The 18,644-nt window shown below is 44.0% G+C and overlaps 1 protein-coding gene across 2 annotated transcripts in view; it reads right to left on the reverse strand.

Annotated features, from left to right (window-relative positions):
- SAMD12 (sterile alpha motif domain containing 12) overlaps positions 1-3,858 on the reverse strand; it is a 378,717-nt gene extending 374,859 nt beyond the window's left edge. For both annotated transcript variants that reach the window (XM_042973076.1, XM_015534604.2), the window contains exon 1: positions 3,767-3,858. In XM_042973076.1, coding sequence (XP_042829010.1) covers positions 3,767-3,779 — 13 coding nt within the window. In that variant the 5' untranslated portion in view covers positions 3,780-3,858. The remainder of the gene's footprint in view (positions 1-3,766) is intronic.
- Positions 3,859-18,644: the final 14,786 nt, after the last annotated feature.

The following is an 18,644-nucleotide window of genomic DNA, read 5'->3' on the forward strand; positions in this document are numbered from 1 at the left end:
GCCATTTGATAGCCAGTTTGTTCATTTAGGATGGGAAATTCAGATTCCTTAACAGATGTCATTTAGAGCATATAACTTTCCATTTGAAATCTTTAGGGAGGTGAAGTGCTGAATATTGGAAGTCATTTTTCTGCCACATAAGAGGGACAAGTCTATTACATCTGGAATAGAAACACTACAATGTTTATCTACTCCCTTTTTTAAATGCAGCTCTAAGGATGAAGCAAGCAGGAAAGGAAATGAGAACAAAGAGTAGGAATACCCTTTGCTTGCTTCGGGGCATTTCTACTCCATTCATGAACAATTCCTGCAGTCCTCTGAGTGCCAGGCACCAACCTTGGACTACAGAGATGAATAAGACACTGTCCCTGATGAGTCCACTTTTTCTGTTCCCTGTATAATAACGCAATCTATTTCTGTTAAAAACATCACCTCACGGACACAATCATCTATACAGTCTGTCCATGGAGAATGGATTACTTTGTGGTTTCTGCGTGCTACCTCCTCCCTGGTGGCCCTAGTTTTTCCAGCTATTTGGGGTAATTTACTACAATTTTTTTTTTTTCAAAAAAGACAATGGATGTAAATATAATCCCCACCTGAAAGCAGACCATGCATTCTATGGCTGGAAGGTACAACTCTAAGCTGCCCAGCTGCCCATAAATGCAAGGCATGGGTCGCAACCAGGCTAGGGAATAGAAACAGGATGTCGTAATGAAATTCAGAGAAGAAAACACAACCCAGGGTGGCCATAAAACATAGGGCACCTCTTTATCATCTTAAACTCAAGGCCACAGGTTCAACAAAATGAATCAGCTCCCTATTTGTTCTTAACACTTTTAATACTTCTAACACTTTATATTTAACACAAGGTCAAGCTTACTTAACCAAACAGGTTACACATGATAAAACACCTTCTAATTTGCTAATTAGACTTGTGTGAATAAGTGAAAATTCAGAACACAAAACATGCCAAATAGTAAATTTTTTTTTTTTTTTTTTTTTTAAGGATGGGAATACAAAAACATTTACTAAGGATCTATGTTCTAAGTACCCTCCTATAAGGCCTCTCCTTTATTAAATCCTCTCAACTTTCCTAGGAAGTAAACAGTAGTGTGTCCTTTTTCCCAGATTCAGAAACTAAAGTTCAGATGTTAAGTAACACATATTGTTATTTCCTATTCCAGTTCCTCTGGCAAAATTCCTTCTCCCAATCAATGTTTCTCAATGAACTTAGGGACATGGGTTGTTACCTAGTTTGGGGTTGTGAACTTTGCATGGGATGGCCATGCACTGAGGGACATACAGCATCCCTGGCCTATGGACAAAAAATAGGAACAACAGCCCCAATATATCCCAGCCATGAGCTAGGAAGTTCAAGACTCCCTGGATGAGTACTGCTCTATCAGACTGTTTGAGTATCAAGACTAAAAACTGAGGAGAGGGGAACTTCCTTTAAGAGTCTCTCCTACCTTCAAATCTCTCAGAAAGTCCTTGATTTTATGGCACTTGGGCTAAGAAAGCCCCATGCACACTTATGGAGTCAGTTACAAAAGTGGCCATGAGTTTATTTCCCATACATTCCATAAGCATTTATTGAGTACCTACTATGGGTCTGGTACTGTGCTACTGGCTGGGAATATAAGGTCCCAAGCCCCAAGGGGTTAGTCTTATACTCCAGTGAGAGATTAAGTTTGGAGATGTTAAAATAGGTGTAACCACAGGTACGAGGGAAGCTCAGTGCAGAAGCCCCTCCCATAGACTGGGGCAGAGAGCTGGAAGGCAGGGCTGAGTCAGGTTCGCAGAGGAAGTGAAGTTTTCCCTGAGCCTTTAAAGATCAGGTGAGAGCAGCCAGGAAGAGCCCAGTCTAGGCTGAGCAAACAGACTTTGCAAAAACTGAGCTAGGAATCCTATTTGCAGCCAAACTTTAAACTTCCTTCATTCCTCAAGTGGAGACTTCATTGAGAAACATTGAGATCAAACTCAGGATCTCCTGTTTACTAGACAAGCACTTGAACCAATAAATCTCTACAAAATAAAATAAGCCTCTGCAGTCCACGTGTACTTCATTCCAAAGCCCTTGTTTTTGCAAGGTCTGCCTTTGCTGGTATAATAACCCATCAGACAAGAAATATGACTAATTTTATACTTCTTACAGCAAGCAGGACATTCTTTTCAAATGCACTGTGGACTGGCAACCATGGGAGTGTCCCTCACTTGGGAACACAGAAGAGTGAAGAGAAAAAGAGGATAATCAAGGTCAGCTGAAGGGTGAGGCAGAAGGGGTGCCAGCAGGTCAACTTACCCTTGACCTGAAGCTCAAGATGATCCTTATTCTCTGTTAGCTTTTTTCACTCCTATGAAGCCTTGTTTCACGTACCATCAACTGTACCAATGCACGAAGCCTGATTCTCACATTATTCTATTTGCACAGGAAGCTTATTTTGGCTATTTTTTCAAAACCATGTATGCTATATATGTAATATAGAAACTATTATGTGAGTATATTAATAAATAGGTAACTAAAAGTAGCCAACTGGGAAACTCAGCCCAAAGGCAATAGTTTTTTGAGTTAAGGTACTGAGCACAGAAACTGGGTTGTTGCCACTTCAGGTGGTTAAATAATTATGAGAGCAGGAGTCAGAGTAGCTCAATTGTTCTCTCCTGGGGCAGGAAGGGGTGAGGGAAGCAAGCCCTTGCGGCTCCCTCTTGCCTCTAGCCTACAAGGAACGGGCTCATTTCCCCTTGGCAAGGAGCCAGATGCGGTAGGCGGGCATGCCCTCATTTTCCTGCCCCAGTTCCCCTCTTACCTGAGGCACACTCAGGAACCATAACTCTGCAGGTAACTTCGGTCCCATAATTATTGCATTTTTATCATTCAGGCACACTTTGACCTCCAATTTGACATCACAAACACATCTGGTCCACGCATATTTCCCCATAAATTACCCTGCACACAAAAAAGTCTTGTGTTCCAAGGTAAGATATTCTGAAGTAAAACTTCGGGATCCCTCACAAACCTCCTGTCTCTGCTTTCAACCAGGAGGTTCAGGAGAGGCAGTATCGTAGAGCTCCAACCGCAAAGCCAAAAGGCCAAAATCACACTAGAAAAAGAGGAAGGTATCTTCAAAGGAAAGGATTCACCCCAACGGAAGAGGCTGGCTATTCTTTTTTATTCCTGGCTGATTCCATTTCTTTTTTGTAAACTTTACTAACCCCGGGGATGGTGGTATAAACAGAGACAGGTGTAGGGGCACCTCCACCCTCTGAGTACATCCGCTGCTACCGCTGTCGGGTGCGCATGATAGGGGCCCTGGACCCAATCGAAGTCCAGGCTTCCCGATGACGCACCCGGCCGGGGGTCCTCTCCCACGTGGGGGGAGGGGGTGTTACAAAATGGGCATTCCCAGTCCTGCGGCCACCCAGCCCGCCCCGGTTAGAGGGGACAGCGAAAGGGACACCTCGGAGCTGAGACCTCATGCCCGTCTCTCCGATTTTCCCACTTCCAGCACATCGTTTCGCATCAGGGGTACTGTTTGCCTCCAGCCCCAAAGTCCTGCGCACCTACATGTCTTTCTAAAGCAACTGAAGAAAGCGCCTATTCGCCTTCCGGGACTCAGGTGAGTGCCAAGAGGTGTAGGAGGAAAGGGCCCGCTCGCCACCACCCTCTTTCCTCTCCTCCCCACGTTCCCCAGGATTCATCAGGGATGTGTGTAGTGGAGTGCGCGGGTTAAGAGGGAGCTTAAAATGCCCAAGCGTCCCTTACCTTCCACAGCCATTCTCCTAGAGCTTCCCTAACGCATGCATAATTTTCTCGGCCGAGGTACTCCTCCTGCCCCGCGCTCCCCCCTCCTCGCGCTTTCGCCTAAATATTCTGCGCTCATCTGCTCCAGGACCAACCTGCCGCGGTCACGCAAAGCGAGGCTGCCGGCTCGGCTCGGCGCAGGGCGGCCCGGGAAGTGTAGTTCTCTCACTTCCCTCCGACCCGGGAGAGCACCCCGAATCCTCCGCGGGGAACTGCTCCATCTGCACACTCAGACGGCAGCTCCGGCCTCAGCCCGCCTAGGCAGAATAATCCCTCCTGGGGGGCGTCTCGCGGGCAGAGCCAGCGACCCCCGGACGTGGCGAGGACTACATTTCCCAGGATGCCGTGCGCTGGGTTTCGTTCGGCGCTGAATAGAGACCCGAAATTGAGCTCTTCGCGGACAATTGGAAGTGGGTAAGCACCTGGCAGGCAGGGGTCGTGCGGAGGGCAGGGGGTAGCTGGGTCTGTGGTGGAATCTTCTGGGCCTGTTCGCCGGCGTGCTTGGCCAGTCATTTAGTAAGGGGAGCAGAGCTCCGGCTGGCAGTGGTTCCCGCCTGGGCCAGAGAGCCGCTGCCCGGGTGCGGCTCAAACTTGTTCCTCTGCGCCCTGGAATACGCGGGGTTCTGGAGAAAACCGCCAGGTGACGTAGCCGTCGTCTAATCCTCCAAGTTGTACAGGTGTATAAACACTTAAAACGGAGTGGGGGATGGCTTGAAAACACTGAACAGGCATCAGCCTCCAGGGGTTATTGAGAACCAAATCCCACCTGAGGATGTCAGATGATGGAAGGCTGTCTTGCTTCCCAACTAGGATGCTTTCAGCTTGTTTGGCCTGGAAGCCAGTTGACGGTCTGTGGTAGGGCCTAATAATTAACAGCGCCTAAGAATTAGTGTCCTTTCAACTTCTGACCCTGTGTCCTAACTCCAGGTGTTGGGTTGCTCTATAAGCAGACAGGGGAAAGAATCACGTGGAGGGCAATAGAATTCCAGAGCTGGTAAATACTGATAAAAATGACGTTCCCAGGCCTTTTTCTTTTCTTGTCTTGTCTTGTCTTGTCTTGTCTTGTCTTGTCTTTTCCTTTCCTTTCCTTTCCTTTCCTTTCCTTTCCTTTCCTTTCTTTTCTTTTCTTTTCTTTTCGCATGTAGAAATGTAGATGCAGTTATGGCTGGTAGAGATAAGGGAAGGGTCTTGCGGAAAAAATTTGATTCAGGACTGCAGTAAGACTTTTAAAGGTCTTGAGCTTGAAAGTTGCAATGGTTCTATATCGTTAGATATATCACTATCCCTATCTATCTAAAAACTACTCTGGAAAATAACTCTAAGGAAGTATAAAGATTTGATTCTTCCCAAAAGATGACTAGTTAGATTTTGTCTTGGTCATAAATTTTTTTTAAATAATTTTCTTTCTGAGGGTGTACATGCACACCTGCTTTTCTGGTCATGGAGTATGTGCCTAGTCCTGCTATCTGGTAATATGACTGTGTCTGGGTCCTTTTTTTTTTTTTTTCCTTTTATTTTCCCCTCCCCCTGTGTCTGGGTACTTTTAGAATACCTGTGTGTAAACATTAAATGCCGTTGGTGATACTTTAACTGTGAGTCCGTAGAGCTGTGTGCAAATCAAACCCAAGATTTCCATCTTTGGTGCAGTAGCCAGAGACCTTTTCAGTGAGACACAGCGGGTATTTGCCATTGGTAAAATCATTTTTCCAACTTAATATGCAACAAAGCATTTTAAAATCTGGGAGGAACAAGGGGCACCTGGATGGGTCAGTTGGTGGAGCACACAACCCTTGATCTCAGGGTTGTAAGTTTGAACTCCATATTGGGTGTAGAGATTACTTAAAAAAATATATGGACGGAAGTGAAATCTGGGTGTTTCTCTCCCCTCTCATGTATGTAACATCACCAAAGCATTAAGTTTTTCCTTAGAATGTTTGGGAAAAAAAAAAACCAATGGACAGGCAATATCAGTGGTTCTTGACCTTGTCTGTGCACCAGTCTTTTCCAAGCACACATTTTAAAGCTTCAAGTTGATCTCACAGAATCTGGATTTCTGAGTGTTTGGATAGGGACAATTAAGTTTTAAAAACCCACAGGTGATTCTATGCGCAGTGAAGGTGAAAATCATTGGTCTGTTTTTAAGCTTTTAAGGATCTGGGTGATACTAAAATGTAAAAGTCCCTGGGAGCACCTGGGTGGCTCAGTCGGTTGAGCTTCCGACTTCGGCTTAGGCCGTGATCTCAAGGTTTGTGAGTTCAAGCCCCCCCCCCCCCATCGGGCTCTATGCTGACAGAGCCTGGAGCCTGCTTCAGATTCCACGTCTCCCTCCCTCTCTGCCCTTCCCTCACTTGCACCCTGTCTCTCTTTCTCTCTCAAAAGTAAATAAGCATTAAAAAATAAATAAGAGTCACTGAAATCCATTTTTAATTTAAAAACTTTATTTCAACTCAAATATTTAAGACCTTTCTCAATTGATGTGCATTCTTGTTTAAGTTTCACTTTTAGTATAAATCTAAGATGTGAAGGAAGTATTAATTTAACCAATAAGAAATAGGCAATACTGAATTCTTTTTTTTTTTTTTTAACCTAGAAATAGAGCAGTATCATATTGTTCAACCTAATGAAGGATAAGCAGAAGTTAACCTGGGGTTTTCAATTCTGGTTGATCATCTCGGGGGGTAGGGGGAAACAATTCCCACTAGAATGGCCAAAAGGAAAAGACAGAAAATACCAACTCTTGGCAAGACTGTGAGGCAGTAAGAACTCATAAATACTGCTGTTGTTGTGCGAATCGATGCAACCACTTTGGAAAACCATTTGGCATGTTAAGTCAAATATACGCTTATCCTGTGACCCAGTAGTTCCTCTTATAAGTGTATAGCAGACAGATATGCATACACATCTCCAAAAGACATATACAGGAATGTTCATGGTATATTATTTGTAATAGCTACAAACTGGAAACAGCCCAGATGTTAATCAACACTAGATAAATGAGCTGTGGTATAAACAAACCAACCTGTCCTGCAGGTGAGCAGACTATGCCCCATGGACCAAATATGGCCTGCTGCCTATCTCTGTCTTGTTCATGAGGTAAGTTTGGATTTTACATGTTTAAATGGTTGGGGGAAAAAGAAGAATATCTTGTCACTTGTGAAAATTATATAGAAGTACCTACATAATAGCTTCAGTTTTGCTTTTTGGCCTGTTAAACTTAAAATATTTCCTATCCCTTACAGAAAAAAGTTTTAGCAAATTCTACAATAAAGTAATGGAAATGAATGAATTACAACTGCATACAACAACAAAGATAAACCACATGCATTAGGTGTCTATTGCTGGTGACAAATCACCGCAAAATTGAGTGGCTTATAATAACACCCTTTTATTACCTCAGTTTCTGTGGGAAAGAGATTTGGGCATAGCTAAGCTGGAATTTCTGCTTCACGGTTTTTTGTTTTGTTTTGTTTCAATTTTTTGAGAGAGAGGGAGAGAGAAAGAGCGCACCCATGCAAGCCAGGGAGGAGCACAGAGAGAGGGAGAGAGAAATCCCAAGCAATCTCCGCACTATCAGCACAGAGCCCGATGCAGGGCTTGAACCCACGAACTGTGAGATCATAACCTAGCCAAAACCCAGAGTCGGATACTTAACCAACTGAGCCACCGAGGTGTCCCATTTCATGGTCTTTCACAGGTTGCAATCAAGGTGTTGCCTGGGCCAAAGTCATCTGAAGGCTCAACTTGGGAAGCTTAAGCTTCCAAGTTCACATGGTCGTTGGTGGAACTCACTTCCTCACAGGCTGTTGGATGGAAGGCTTCAGTTCTTTGCCGGCTGTTGGCCAGAGGCCGCCCTTAGTACTTTGCCGCAAGAGCCTTTCCAACATGGCAGGCTGCTTCATCGAAACACACAAGCTAAGAAAGGAAAATAGAGTTTGCTAACAAGATTAAAGTCACAACCTTTTGTTACTTAATCATAGAAGTCCCATCCCCTTAATGTTGCCATGTTGTCATCTATTGGTTAGATGTAAGTTACTCAAGGGGAAGCTATAAATATCAGGAGATTGGATCATTGGGAGTCATCTTAGAGCCTTCCTACCACAACACACAGGTAAGATGCTGAACTAAAAAAGCCAGATGAAAAGAAGTACATTTGTGTGATTCCATTTTATGTAAAATTCAAAAACTGGACAAAATCTATGGCATTGGAAGTCAGGGTAGTGGTTCCCTAAGTGTGTGAGGGGGGGAGTATAAGAGCAGGGAATGGTTAGTAACTGGAAGGAAGGCCCATGAGGGCATCTGGAATGCTGGGGTATTGTGATTCTTCAGCTGTCCGCTGTTTAGACATGTGTATAATGTTTGTGAAAGGTATTAAGCCATATGTATCTGATTTGTGAAGTGTGTATGTGTGTGAGAGATACTCCAGTGAAAATTGATAAGAAGTAATGTATGCTTAGATTCAGTTAAACATGATAAATGACCCATTCATCAGCCACTCTGATTATCCATGCCTTCTCTTTCTTTGCCACAGTAAAGTGGGGGTTGATTCCATTCCATTTAATAAGTTATGTTTTGAGGACCTACTAAGTACTAAGTCCTTGTCTAGATGTTTGTAATATATGGCAGGCTGAATTTCTAGAAATGGCCCTTAAGATTCCATACCATTATCCCCTGAACTCGTGTATGTGATGAGTCATTCCTCCTGTGATTGTGTTATGTTAAAAGACACAGTTGACTTTAAAAGTAGAAGACTATCCAGGTGGGCCTAATATAGTCAATCAAGAAAGCATTTTCTCGGGGCGCCTGGGTGGTTCCGTCGGTTAAGCGGCCGACTTCGGCTCAGGTCATGATTTCGGGGTCCGTGAGTTTGAGCCCCGTGTCGGGGTCTGTGCTGACAGCTCAGAGCCTGGATCCTGTTCAGATTCTGTGTCTCCCTGTCTCTGACCCTCCCCTGTTCATGCTCTGTCTCTCTCTGTCTCTCTCTGTCTCAAAAATAAATAAACGTTAAAAAAGAAAAAGAAAAAGAAAGCATTTTCTCTAACTGGTAGCAAAAGAGGAGGGCAGAAGAGGAACTCAAAGAGATTCTAGGCATGAAGAAGACTCAACACATAGGTTACTCCTTTGAAGAGAGAGGCGTGTGAGTAGGGATATAAGTGGTCCCTGGCAGACAGAGGCAAGGAAAAAAGGGCCTCAGTCCTAGAGGTATGAGGAGCTGGATTCTGCTAACAACTTGAATGAGCCTGGAAATGGATTCTTCCCCAGAGACTTCAGATAAGCATTCAACCCACCTGACACTTTGACTCAGGTCTTGTAAAACCCGAACATAGAACACAAGTGAGCCCACACATCCCTCTTAGCTACAGAACTGTGAGCTAGTAAATCAATATTGTTTTAAGCTGCTAAATGTACTTCCTTTTTTTTGTTTGTTTGTTTTTGTTTTTGAGAAAAAGAGAGAGTGATCAGGGGAGGGGCAGAGAGAGAGGGAGCATGAGAATCCCAAGCAGGCTCCACACTATCAGCATGGAGCCCAATGTGGGGCTTGAACCCACAAACCCATGAAATCATGACCTGAGCCAAAACCAAGAGTCAGACACTTAACCAACTGAGCCACGCAGGTGCCCCTAAATATGCTTATTTTCTGTCTGTTAATCTGTTAGTTTGTTATGCAGCAATAGAAGCTAATACAGGATGCATCTTGTACACAGCAGAGAGTTATATGGGACCTGTTTTTGTTGGCGGACACAGTTTGAAAAAGTGATTTTAATTCTGATAAAGGAAATCAGAATCTCTGGAGGTAGGACTCTCACCACCAGCATTTTTTTTTCTTTTTTCAAGTTTTTTAAGTATTTCAGGAGATTCTAATTGGAAGCTTCTATTGAGCACTCTTGTTAAAGGGACAGAGGCAAAACCGCCTGGGGAAGAAGAGATATTTGGCATTCCCCTCTGTCACATGTTCTGTTAACCTGACACCGAGTCTTGTCATAGAGTCTTGCAACATGCCTTTTGAATGTGGGCTTCCTCTCCGTTCCCTCTGCTACCCTGCTGGAGGAGTCAGACATGGGTTTCGTTTAAATAACATAAGCGCTTCCCCTGGCTCCAGGAGGACAGGGATGGACTCTGGTTTGCTTACATGAATAAACTACCTGGTCATGATTAGGTCTGCATTCTCCCCAATGAAACTTCAAGTTAATGTTTTGTTTTTGTTTGTTGTGATGGTCCACGCTGGAAGAAGTAGGCATTTCTACACCTGGGATCAATTCAAAACTGACTTAGAGGCAAGTTAATCTGAGCCTTCTCATTTCAGAGTCAGAGCAGAGAAAGAGCATGCCCAGGTTGCACCATGGTAGAACAATGTCTAGAACCCAGATCCAGGCAAGGGGTTTTTTTAGGGGGTTGGGGGTGCAGGATGGGAAGATTTCTGTTGCTTTAGGCTTGGCTTGGTTGCCAAGGAGGAGGCTGGGGTAGCTGTACTTCTCGCTGCAGTTTTGAGGACAGGTTGGGGTAGCTCTACCTCAGGCTGGAGGGGCAGTGGCTACTGGAGGGACCGTTATTCTCATAGTAACGGCAGAGGAACAAGAGGGCAAAGGAAGCATCAAGACTTTTAAGGCCTGGCTCAGAGCTGGGGCATGTTCACTTCTTTCCTTTTGTCATTTGTCAATGTAAGTCACATGACCAATCTCATCATTAAGGCATGAGGAAATATACAATGCCCATGAGGAAGCCGTGGCAGGGATGTGAATGTGGGGAAGGATGAAATGTTCGTTGGGTTAATTACTCAATCTCCACAGTGGCTGTGTATGAGTCTTCTGTGGTTGCCATAACAAAGTGACCCAGCTGGGTGGCTTAAGACAACAGAAACGTATCCCTTCACATCCGGGAGACTAGAAGTCTGAAATCAGAGTATTGGCAGGGCCATACTTCCTCTGAAGTCTCTACGGGAGAGTCCTGTCTTCTTCCTAGTTTCTAGTGGTTGCTGGCAGTCTTTAGGTTCCATGTGTGTTGCTACATCACTCGTATCTTTGCCTTTGTCATCACACGGTCTTGTTCCTCATGAGTATGTCTCTGACTTTTTAGGTCGCTCTTCCTTATAAGAACACCACTCATTAGATTCAGGGCCGACCCTAACCCAGTATTACCTCTTCTTAATTGATTGTCTTTGGAAAGACATTATTCCCAGATAAGGTCACATTCACAAATATGTGGGGTTAGGAATTCTACACATTTATTTTGGGGATACAATTCAACTCAACCCACAACGAACAGACCAGAATCCTGTACCGTCTTTTATAAACTAGAGCAGTTGTTCTCAAAGTCTGGGTCCTGGATCCACACAATGAACATCATCTGGGAGGTGGTTAAAAGTTCAAATTCTTGGGCCCCAACCCAGACCTACAGAATCAGAAACTAGTGGGGTGGGACCCAGCAATGTGTGATGTTACAAGTTCTCCAGGTGACATTAATTCATGCTAGAGTTGGAGAACCACCTACCGTAGAAGAGAGTAGAAGCTAGGCTTTGCAAAAAGGTAAATGTGGCCATAATTGTTCAGGAGTGAGAGGTAGGACCCAAACCCAGTTGGGTGTCCCGTCTGTGTGTTCTGAATATGTAGTGTTGTTGGAATAAGTGATGGTGAAGGTAATTACACAAAAGAAAGCAGATGTTGGAAGTAGAATGGGTTTAACTAATCACTTGAGTAATAAGAATATAATTCTAAGGACTCCAGGTCCCCCTTGCCTAATGGATCAGTGGCTTTGACAAAGCACTGTTCCTATATGCAAAAGTCATCACTGAATTGTCATTTCCTGTGGGTGTGAGAAAGCTGGGAGGCGTTATCAGAGCTGGTTCCTGAGTCTGCAGCGTGAGCTACGCTGGGGAGAATCCATGAAAAGAACATAGCCACAGTGTTCTGCACAGTGTTCAGTGCACTTGTGAAAATGATTATTACCAAAGACCAACTGCTGACTCCACACTTCTGTCTTCAGCCAGTTCTGGAGAAGAATGTATGTGCAGGGCTGAGAAGGAAAACGTGCCACAGTTTGGTACAGCATTTCAGGCATGAGACATAGGAAGTTAGTTTACCAGTGAGGTCCCATCTAATGCACAACTAAATTTAACAAAGGGAGTCAGCGCTGAGATGGGGTTAGATTATCAAATGAAAACAGAGTAAAAATCAGGAATGGGCAACTTTGTGCTTGAAAATACCTTACGTTGTCCCTTGAAACACAGGGCATGGAATTTTATGTATACAGTCCTATGGAGTAATTCCCTAGCACGCCAAACTTAGAGCATAAAGAAAAGACTACAAGGAAAATCTTTATGCAGATGTCTGTATATTCAAAACATCCTGCCTTTAAAATAAAGTCCTCATTCTGAATGTGGGGGGCGGATAGACTGTTCCAAACTTTTTCTTTTGGACTCCAATGTGCTGCTTGGCTTTTCAAGGATTAAATGAGGAAATTAAAATTCCCATCTTAGAGGTAGGTCTCTAAAGAAATGGGAGTTTGTTCAATAAATTTAACCTACCTACATGAATCAAACATTATGGAGTGCTTACGATTGCCAGAAATTCCAAGTACTTTAAAAACATGCAGACATTCTGGCTCTGGAGGCCATGTGCTTGACTACCGTACTATGTTGCCTTTCTGTTTTTGCACATGTTGTGTCTCTTCTATATGCAGCTTTGGAGAGTGGCTAAATTTGGGGGGTTAATGTGTTAGATAGATAACTGATCCTCAAAAAGCCCCTGACACAGATAAATTGTTCTCCATTTTATAGATGAGCAAATCAAGGGCAGAGACGTGACTTTGCTTAATTCACCCAGCTGGTATGTGGTGAGAGGCAGACCTCAAAAGTCAAAGCATGGAGTTGGATACACTGATATCGGGTGTGGGCTCAAAGGAGTGCCCGCACCCCAACCCTGACGCCTCTTTCCTTGAAGGGTAGCAAGTAATATGGATAAAACTTCTATGGCCTTTTCTTTTTAGGAAGCGAGCTCTATGCTTTCTTATTTTCCCAGGGGCAGAAAAAATAGCATATTGTGTTGTCTCAAAAGAAAAGAATCAAGTTGAGCCTTCGTGGTTAGAGATGAGAAAAGTCCATCAGTTGTCAGAAAGTCAGAGTTAGGGGAATTTGTGCAGCCAGGGCCCGATAAAAGGCACGGCAGCTACCGATGACAGATTACTGTCCTCATAAACCTGAAGGCATGATCTAGGGCTCAATCCTAATGTCTGCCAAACTCAGAGAAGTTAAAGAAAAATGAGACATGGGAGATGATTTAGATTGCACCTGGGAGAGAAAGGATGTAGTGCACCCAAGATGTGCCTTGTGAGATAAGGCGAGCATTAGCATAGAACATCCCCATTATTTTCCTTCTCCTTGCTTTTTCCAGCCCGTGGTAACTGTTAGAGAAAATATGTGGCTTGTGAAAGTTATCTCCGTGAGGTCTGATTTTGTTCAGGAAAACTAAAAGCTGGAAATGTAAATGTTATGAGTGCAAGGGATATTATCAGCTAATTTTTTCCCCATGGTTTTAAATGTTAATGGTGTAATATGTCAGGTGTCTTAACTGATGCAGTGTATATTTGCTAAGGTGATCTCTGCCTTCCTCATACAACTCTTCATGGGTTGTAAGGACTCTTGGATTGATGTGCGTGGGAGGTGGGGGTGGGTCCTTCGTTCTGATCCCCTGGGCTGGTCTCAGGAAAAAAACAAACCCAACCACGAAGCTTCTCTGAGGCCCGGCTCCTTATGGTGCTGCCTTATATGTGCTGTATGTATTGTTGACTTTGCCCATGGAGGCACAGCAATAGAGTAGAAGTACCCTGGAAACTATAGATGTGAGTTTGAAGTCTGCCTCTCACTACATACCAGCTGGGTGAATTGAAACAAAGTCCCGTCTCTGCCCTTGATTTGCTCATCTATAAAATGGACCACAATTTATCTGTGTCAGGGGCTTTTTGAGGATCAGCTATCTATCTAACAAATTAACCCCCGAAATTTAGTTGCTTAAAATAATTTCTCCTCTCACAGAATTTCTGTGGTTCCAGGAATCTGAGAAACTTGTCTGGGTGATTTCCAGCACAGTGTCTCTCATGAGGTTGCAGTCAAGGTGGTGGCCAGGGCTGCCGTCTTCCAAAGGCTTGACTGGGGGTAGAGGACTGGTTTCCATAGTGTCTCTCTCACACAATTGGCAAGTTAGTGCTGGCTCTTGGCAGGAGGCCTCAGTGCCTGCAACGTAGACATCTTCACAAGACTGCTGGCTTTTTCCTCACAAAATGACAACTGGCTTTCCCACAGAGAGAGTTATCCAAGAAAGGCAGGAGAGGCCACATGCCTTTTGTGACCTGTCTTGGGAGTCACAAATCGTCACTCTTGCCTATTCTACATGCTAGAAGCAAGCCACTTGGTCCAACCTTCACTCAAGGGGAGGAGAATCAGGCTCTATTTTTTTGAAGGGAGTGTCTAAGAATTTGTGGTCATATTTTAAATCACCACAAGAGATAACATAAGTAAAATTTTTGGAAAAAATAAGTGTTGGATAAATGAACGCACTTAGTATTTGAAGGCTTTAAAAGTACCTGGTTCCACTCCATCTCTCTAGTACCTAGCATAGTACTTGGTGTGCAGCGGCCGTCTTAAATAAGGAGCTAATGTTAATTAAATAACGAGCTAAATTTGTTGTTTGCTTTGTGTCTGGTGTTGTGCTAAGCATTTCTGTCGGAAAAGTTCATTCCATTTTCACAATATCCCTAGAAAATGGACACTATTATTATCTCAATTTTATTGGTGGGAAAACTTAAGTGTGCACAGACAAGTTGAGCAATTTGTTGGATGTTAACATATGGAGGAGTGTGATAGAGCCCAGAACTAGTCTCTGTCAGCTCCAGGATGCAGCTTTTAACTACCAAAGTACGGGTCTTGTCATAAAGCAAGGCCTCTAAAATTATTTGTGTGAAATATTCCTGCCTCTGAAACTTGTTATCCAGGAATATTTTGAGAGCGGGAGAAAATGCTACTTGAATTGTGAGGTCTGTATGTTGAGGCACTTCTCTCAGATCTAAAATGTTCTAAAAATTCCCAGCCAAAATTTCACAACGGGAAGCACCAGAATTCCTCCCCCAAACTCTTCCTTTCTCTGTTATTTGGTAAAGCATGCCCACACCTCTGCTTTCTTCTGGTCTGCATTTTAGGTTTCCCCTGGAAACTTGGTTGTTTGGAGGTCCAAAGGCTGAATACAAGTTTGAAGACCAAAGTAGATGATCGTAAAGCTCATTTCCTGCCCTAAAGGTTTTTTTTTTTTAATTTTTTTTATTTGTATGTTTATTTTTGAGAGAGAGAGACTGCATGAGCAGGGGAGGGGCAGAAAGAGGGAGACATAGAATCTGAAGCAGGCTCCAGGCTCAGAGGTGTCAGCACAGAGCCTGACAATGGAGTTTGAACCCACCAACTGTGAGATCATGACCTGAGCCGAAGTCAGACATTCAATCGACTGAGCCACCCAGGCGCCCCTCCTGTCCTAAAGTTTTATGATTATAAGATTCCTCCTTCTTCTTGGATCCCCATCCTCATAGAAATGAGTGACCAGGGAAGAGGACTCATTTCTCCTCAATTTGTCCTCAACAATGACACTGTTGGCTCTCCTTTTTCTGTCCCTTAGCCACTGTCCTCATTCTACACCTGGTAAGACTGAGATGGAAACATTGTAGCACCGTCTTTATAGGGCCAACATCTCCAGGCTTTTTTATGATCACCTAACTCTCCAAGAATATCCTCTCTGCTTATACCACACTACTGTTAAAATAAAGCCCTTCAGGGGCGCCTGGCTGGCTCAGTCAGTTGAGTATCTGACTTCGGCTCAGGTCATGATCTCATGGTTTGTGAGTTCAAGCCCCACGTCCGTCTCTGTGCTGACAGCTCAGAGCCTGGAGCCTGCTTCGGATCTGTGTCTTCCTCTCTCTCTTCCCCTCCCCTGTTCATGCTCGGTCTCTCTCTCTCTCTCTCTCTCTCTCTCTCTCTCTCTCTCACAAATCAATAAACATTAAAAAAATTAAAAAAAAAAAAACCTCTTCAGTTGGCTGTGTAGCAGTCCTCACATGGGATACCATGAATACTAGTAGATATTGAGAGAGAGTTTTTGGAGAATGTGGTGTTAAAAGAAGTTAGCAGTTTTCTTCACTAATAGAAATTCCTGCAGACTTTGATGCGTTGAGGTTCAGTATGAAGCTCCCTGGGGGAGAGAGAACGTAACCCGAGAAGTTTACTGCCTTGGGTTTGTGGTGGACAAAAACAGCCTTCACATCATGAAACTTTCTTGAATTATCCATTTGATAGCTGTTTCTTACCACTGGGCCTCTTCCCTGACACTTACTGTTTGGTGATGAGCCCCACTCATGATACTGCACCCGACCACATAGAAGTCCTGAAGGCCATCCCTCAATAGAATGTTGCTGTAGATCTGAACCCTCAGCCTCCCCAGAATCACCACTTTTAGAGTGTCAAGCTATGTGGATACAGGTATACATATACATAACTTTCTTTGCTGAAGGCCCAGGTAATTTTTTAAGTTTATTTATTTATTTTGAGAGAGAGAGAGAGAGAGAGAGAGAGAGAGAATGAGAGAGAATCCCAAGCAGGTTCTTCACTTAGTGTAGAGCCCTACCCGGGGCTCAGTCTCACAAACCATGAGATCATGACCTGAGCCAAAATCAAGAATGCATGCTTAACCAACTAAGCCACCCAGGTGCCCCAGAACTGGGCCATTTTAAAGGGAACTGACCCACAGATGTTTTTAGGGGATAGAAACTACTCTTCATGATACTGTAATAGTAGGTAAATGTTACTATACACTTGTTCAAACCCATAGAATATAAAACACCAAGAATAAACCCGAATGTAAAGTATGGAGTTTGGGTGAGAATGTATCAAGGTAGGTTAATCAGTCATAACAAATATACACTCTGGTGGGGGATGTTGGTAATAGAGGAGGCTATGCATGTGTGGGGGCAGAGTGTATGTGAGGATTCTCTGTACCCTCTGACCAATTTTGCTGTGAACCTAAAACTGCTCTAAAAAAAAAAATAGTCTGTTTAAAAAGAAAAAAAATTAGAGCCAAGTACTAAATATAACTTCCCCAGGGTCCAAACGTGTATGTGTGGTGACTGAGAAGTCAACCCTTTCTCAGATGTGTCCTCTTTAAATACGTCCACAGTTTCTAATCTAACTTCCCTATCCCTAGCTTTGCCCTTATATCCTAGGGAGCCTTATCTTCTGGATTTCCCCATTCTAACTCTATTCATGTTCTGGAAAACTCTAACCTTTACCCATTAGGTCCTTCCAGGACCCATTGTGATTTTCCTCGCTAAGACATCTCCCCAAGTCCAAGCCATTGAGTTCAGTGTAGATTCCTAGAGGTTTTATTTGGACAGGCAGTGTTTTCTTCTGATAACCCAAAGAGCTGCAGAGTGGTTCAGGAGGAGGAGGTCATGGTGCTTCAAGTCTCACAACATCATTCAGGGCATATATCCTCCACAGCAGGTCTGTTAGGGGATTTATTAGATTCTTTAGATTTATTAGAAAAGCACATAGCTCTCCATAAAGTTATTTTAATTCTGAGGGAGAACACCGTCCCTCTAAACCCTAATGAAAAACAGTGGTTTTTAACTGCTTTGTAATTTGCCACATAATTTTTTTTTTCCTTGAAGGCAGTAAATTTCATTATCATGCAGAGTAATGTTACATTCCTTTGATGCTTCTAGCTTTTATCACTTTGGACCTGATGGCTAAAGAAAGGAGCCATATACCTCCAGAAGACTGCTCCCTTGGCCATAAGAGAGAACATTGGAAGGACCATTCAAGCAAGTAAGAATTAAGTAGTCACTCCTGTGCTGGGCCTGGAAATGGAAACATGAGTGATATAAATTTTCTGCTCTGAGAGTTGGCTTTAAAAAGGCCCTTGTTCATTGCTTGATCATATGTCAGATACATTTTGGGCACCTACTATGTGCCAGGAACTGTTTTGGGGAGGAGGACTGTTTTTGACTGGGTTCCCTGGCAATAGACTGAGAATTGTGAATTTTGTGCAGATGGTTTACTGGGGAATATTTTGGGGAGAGACACCTGACCGAAAGTGAGGATAGCAGGACGGGGCTAGGAGAAAAGCAGGTGCTCCATGGGGTTGCGGCTGAGGCCCAGCCCAGTCTTACCCAGAGTGTTGGCGCTAACCCTTTAGAGTTGTCTCAAAGTAGAAAGGAGGCCAGGCATTTGTATGCCAATGTCACCCGGTCATTGGTAGCCCAGTGTCCCTGAGAGGGGGCTGTGGCTGCAGGGAAGGCAGGTTTTTGCAGCCTGGGGCAATGCCCATCAAAGGACTCGGCTTTGAGCCATCAGTTATCAGTATTCCCTGGAGCTAGGAGATGGGAAGAAATCTGTGCACGAATACAACATACTGGGATATACCAGGAACAAAGATCTGTTCATGCTCTCAGGGAGCTGATAGTTTGGTTGATGAGCCTTAGCAGCAAACAGATAAGTAAAAGTGCAAATAAGTAAGTAAGAAAGGTGGTAAGTGCTGTGAAGATGCAGGGCAAGAGCACCTAGTCCAGTCCTAGGCGTCCTGAGAAGGATCCCCAGAGGAGGTGACCACAATGAAGAGACAGGGCATGTGAAGGCAGTGGGCATGGGAGCCGTAACAGAGAAGGCGCCCTCCTGAGAACTTGGCACAGGGGGCCTTACATAGCTAGGAATGGCCAGAGGGGAAAGTGTGGTATGAATGGTGCAAGGTCCTGCAAAGGAGCTGAGCAAGGGCTTGAACCTAGACCTGAAAGAGCAGGGACACCTGGTCCAGCA

This window comes from Panthera tigris, chromosome F2, assembly GCF_018350195.1.
Source record: "Panthera tigris isolate Pti1 chromosome F2, P.tigris_Pti1_mat1.1, whole genome shotgun sequence".
Classification (NCBI taxonomy): Eukaryota; Metazoa; Chordata; class Mammalia; order Carnivora; family Felidae; genus Panthera; species Panthera tigris.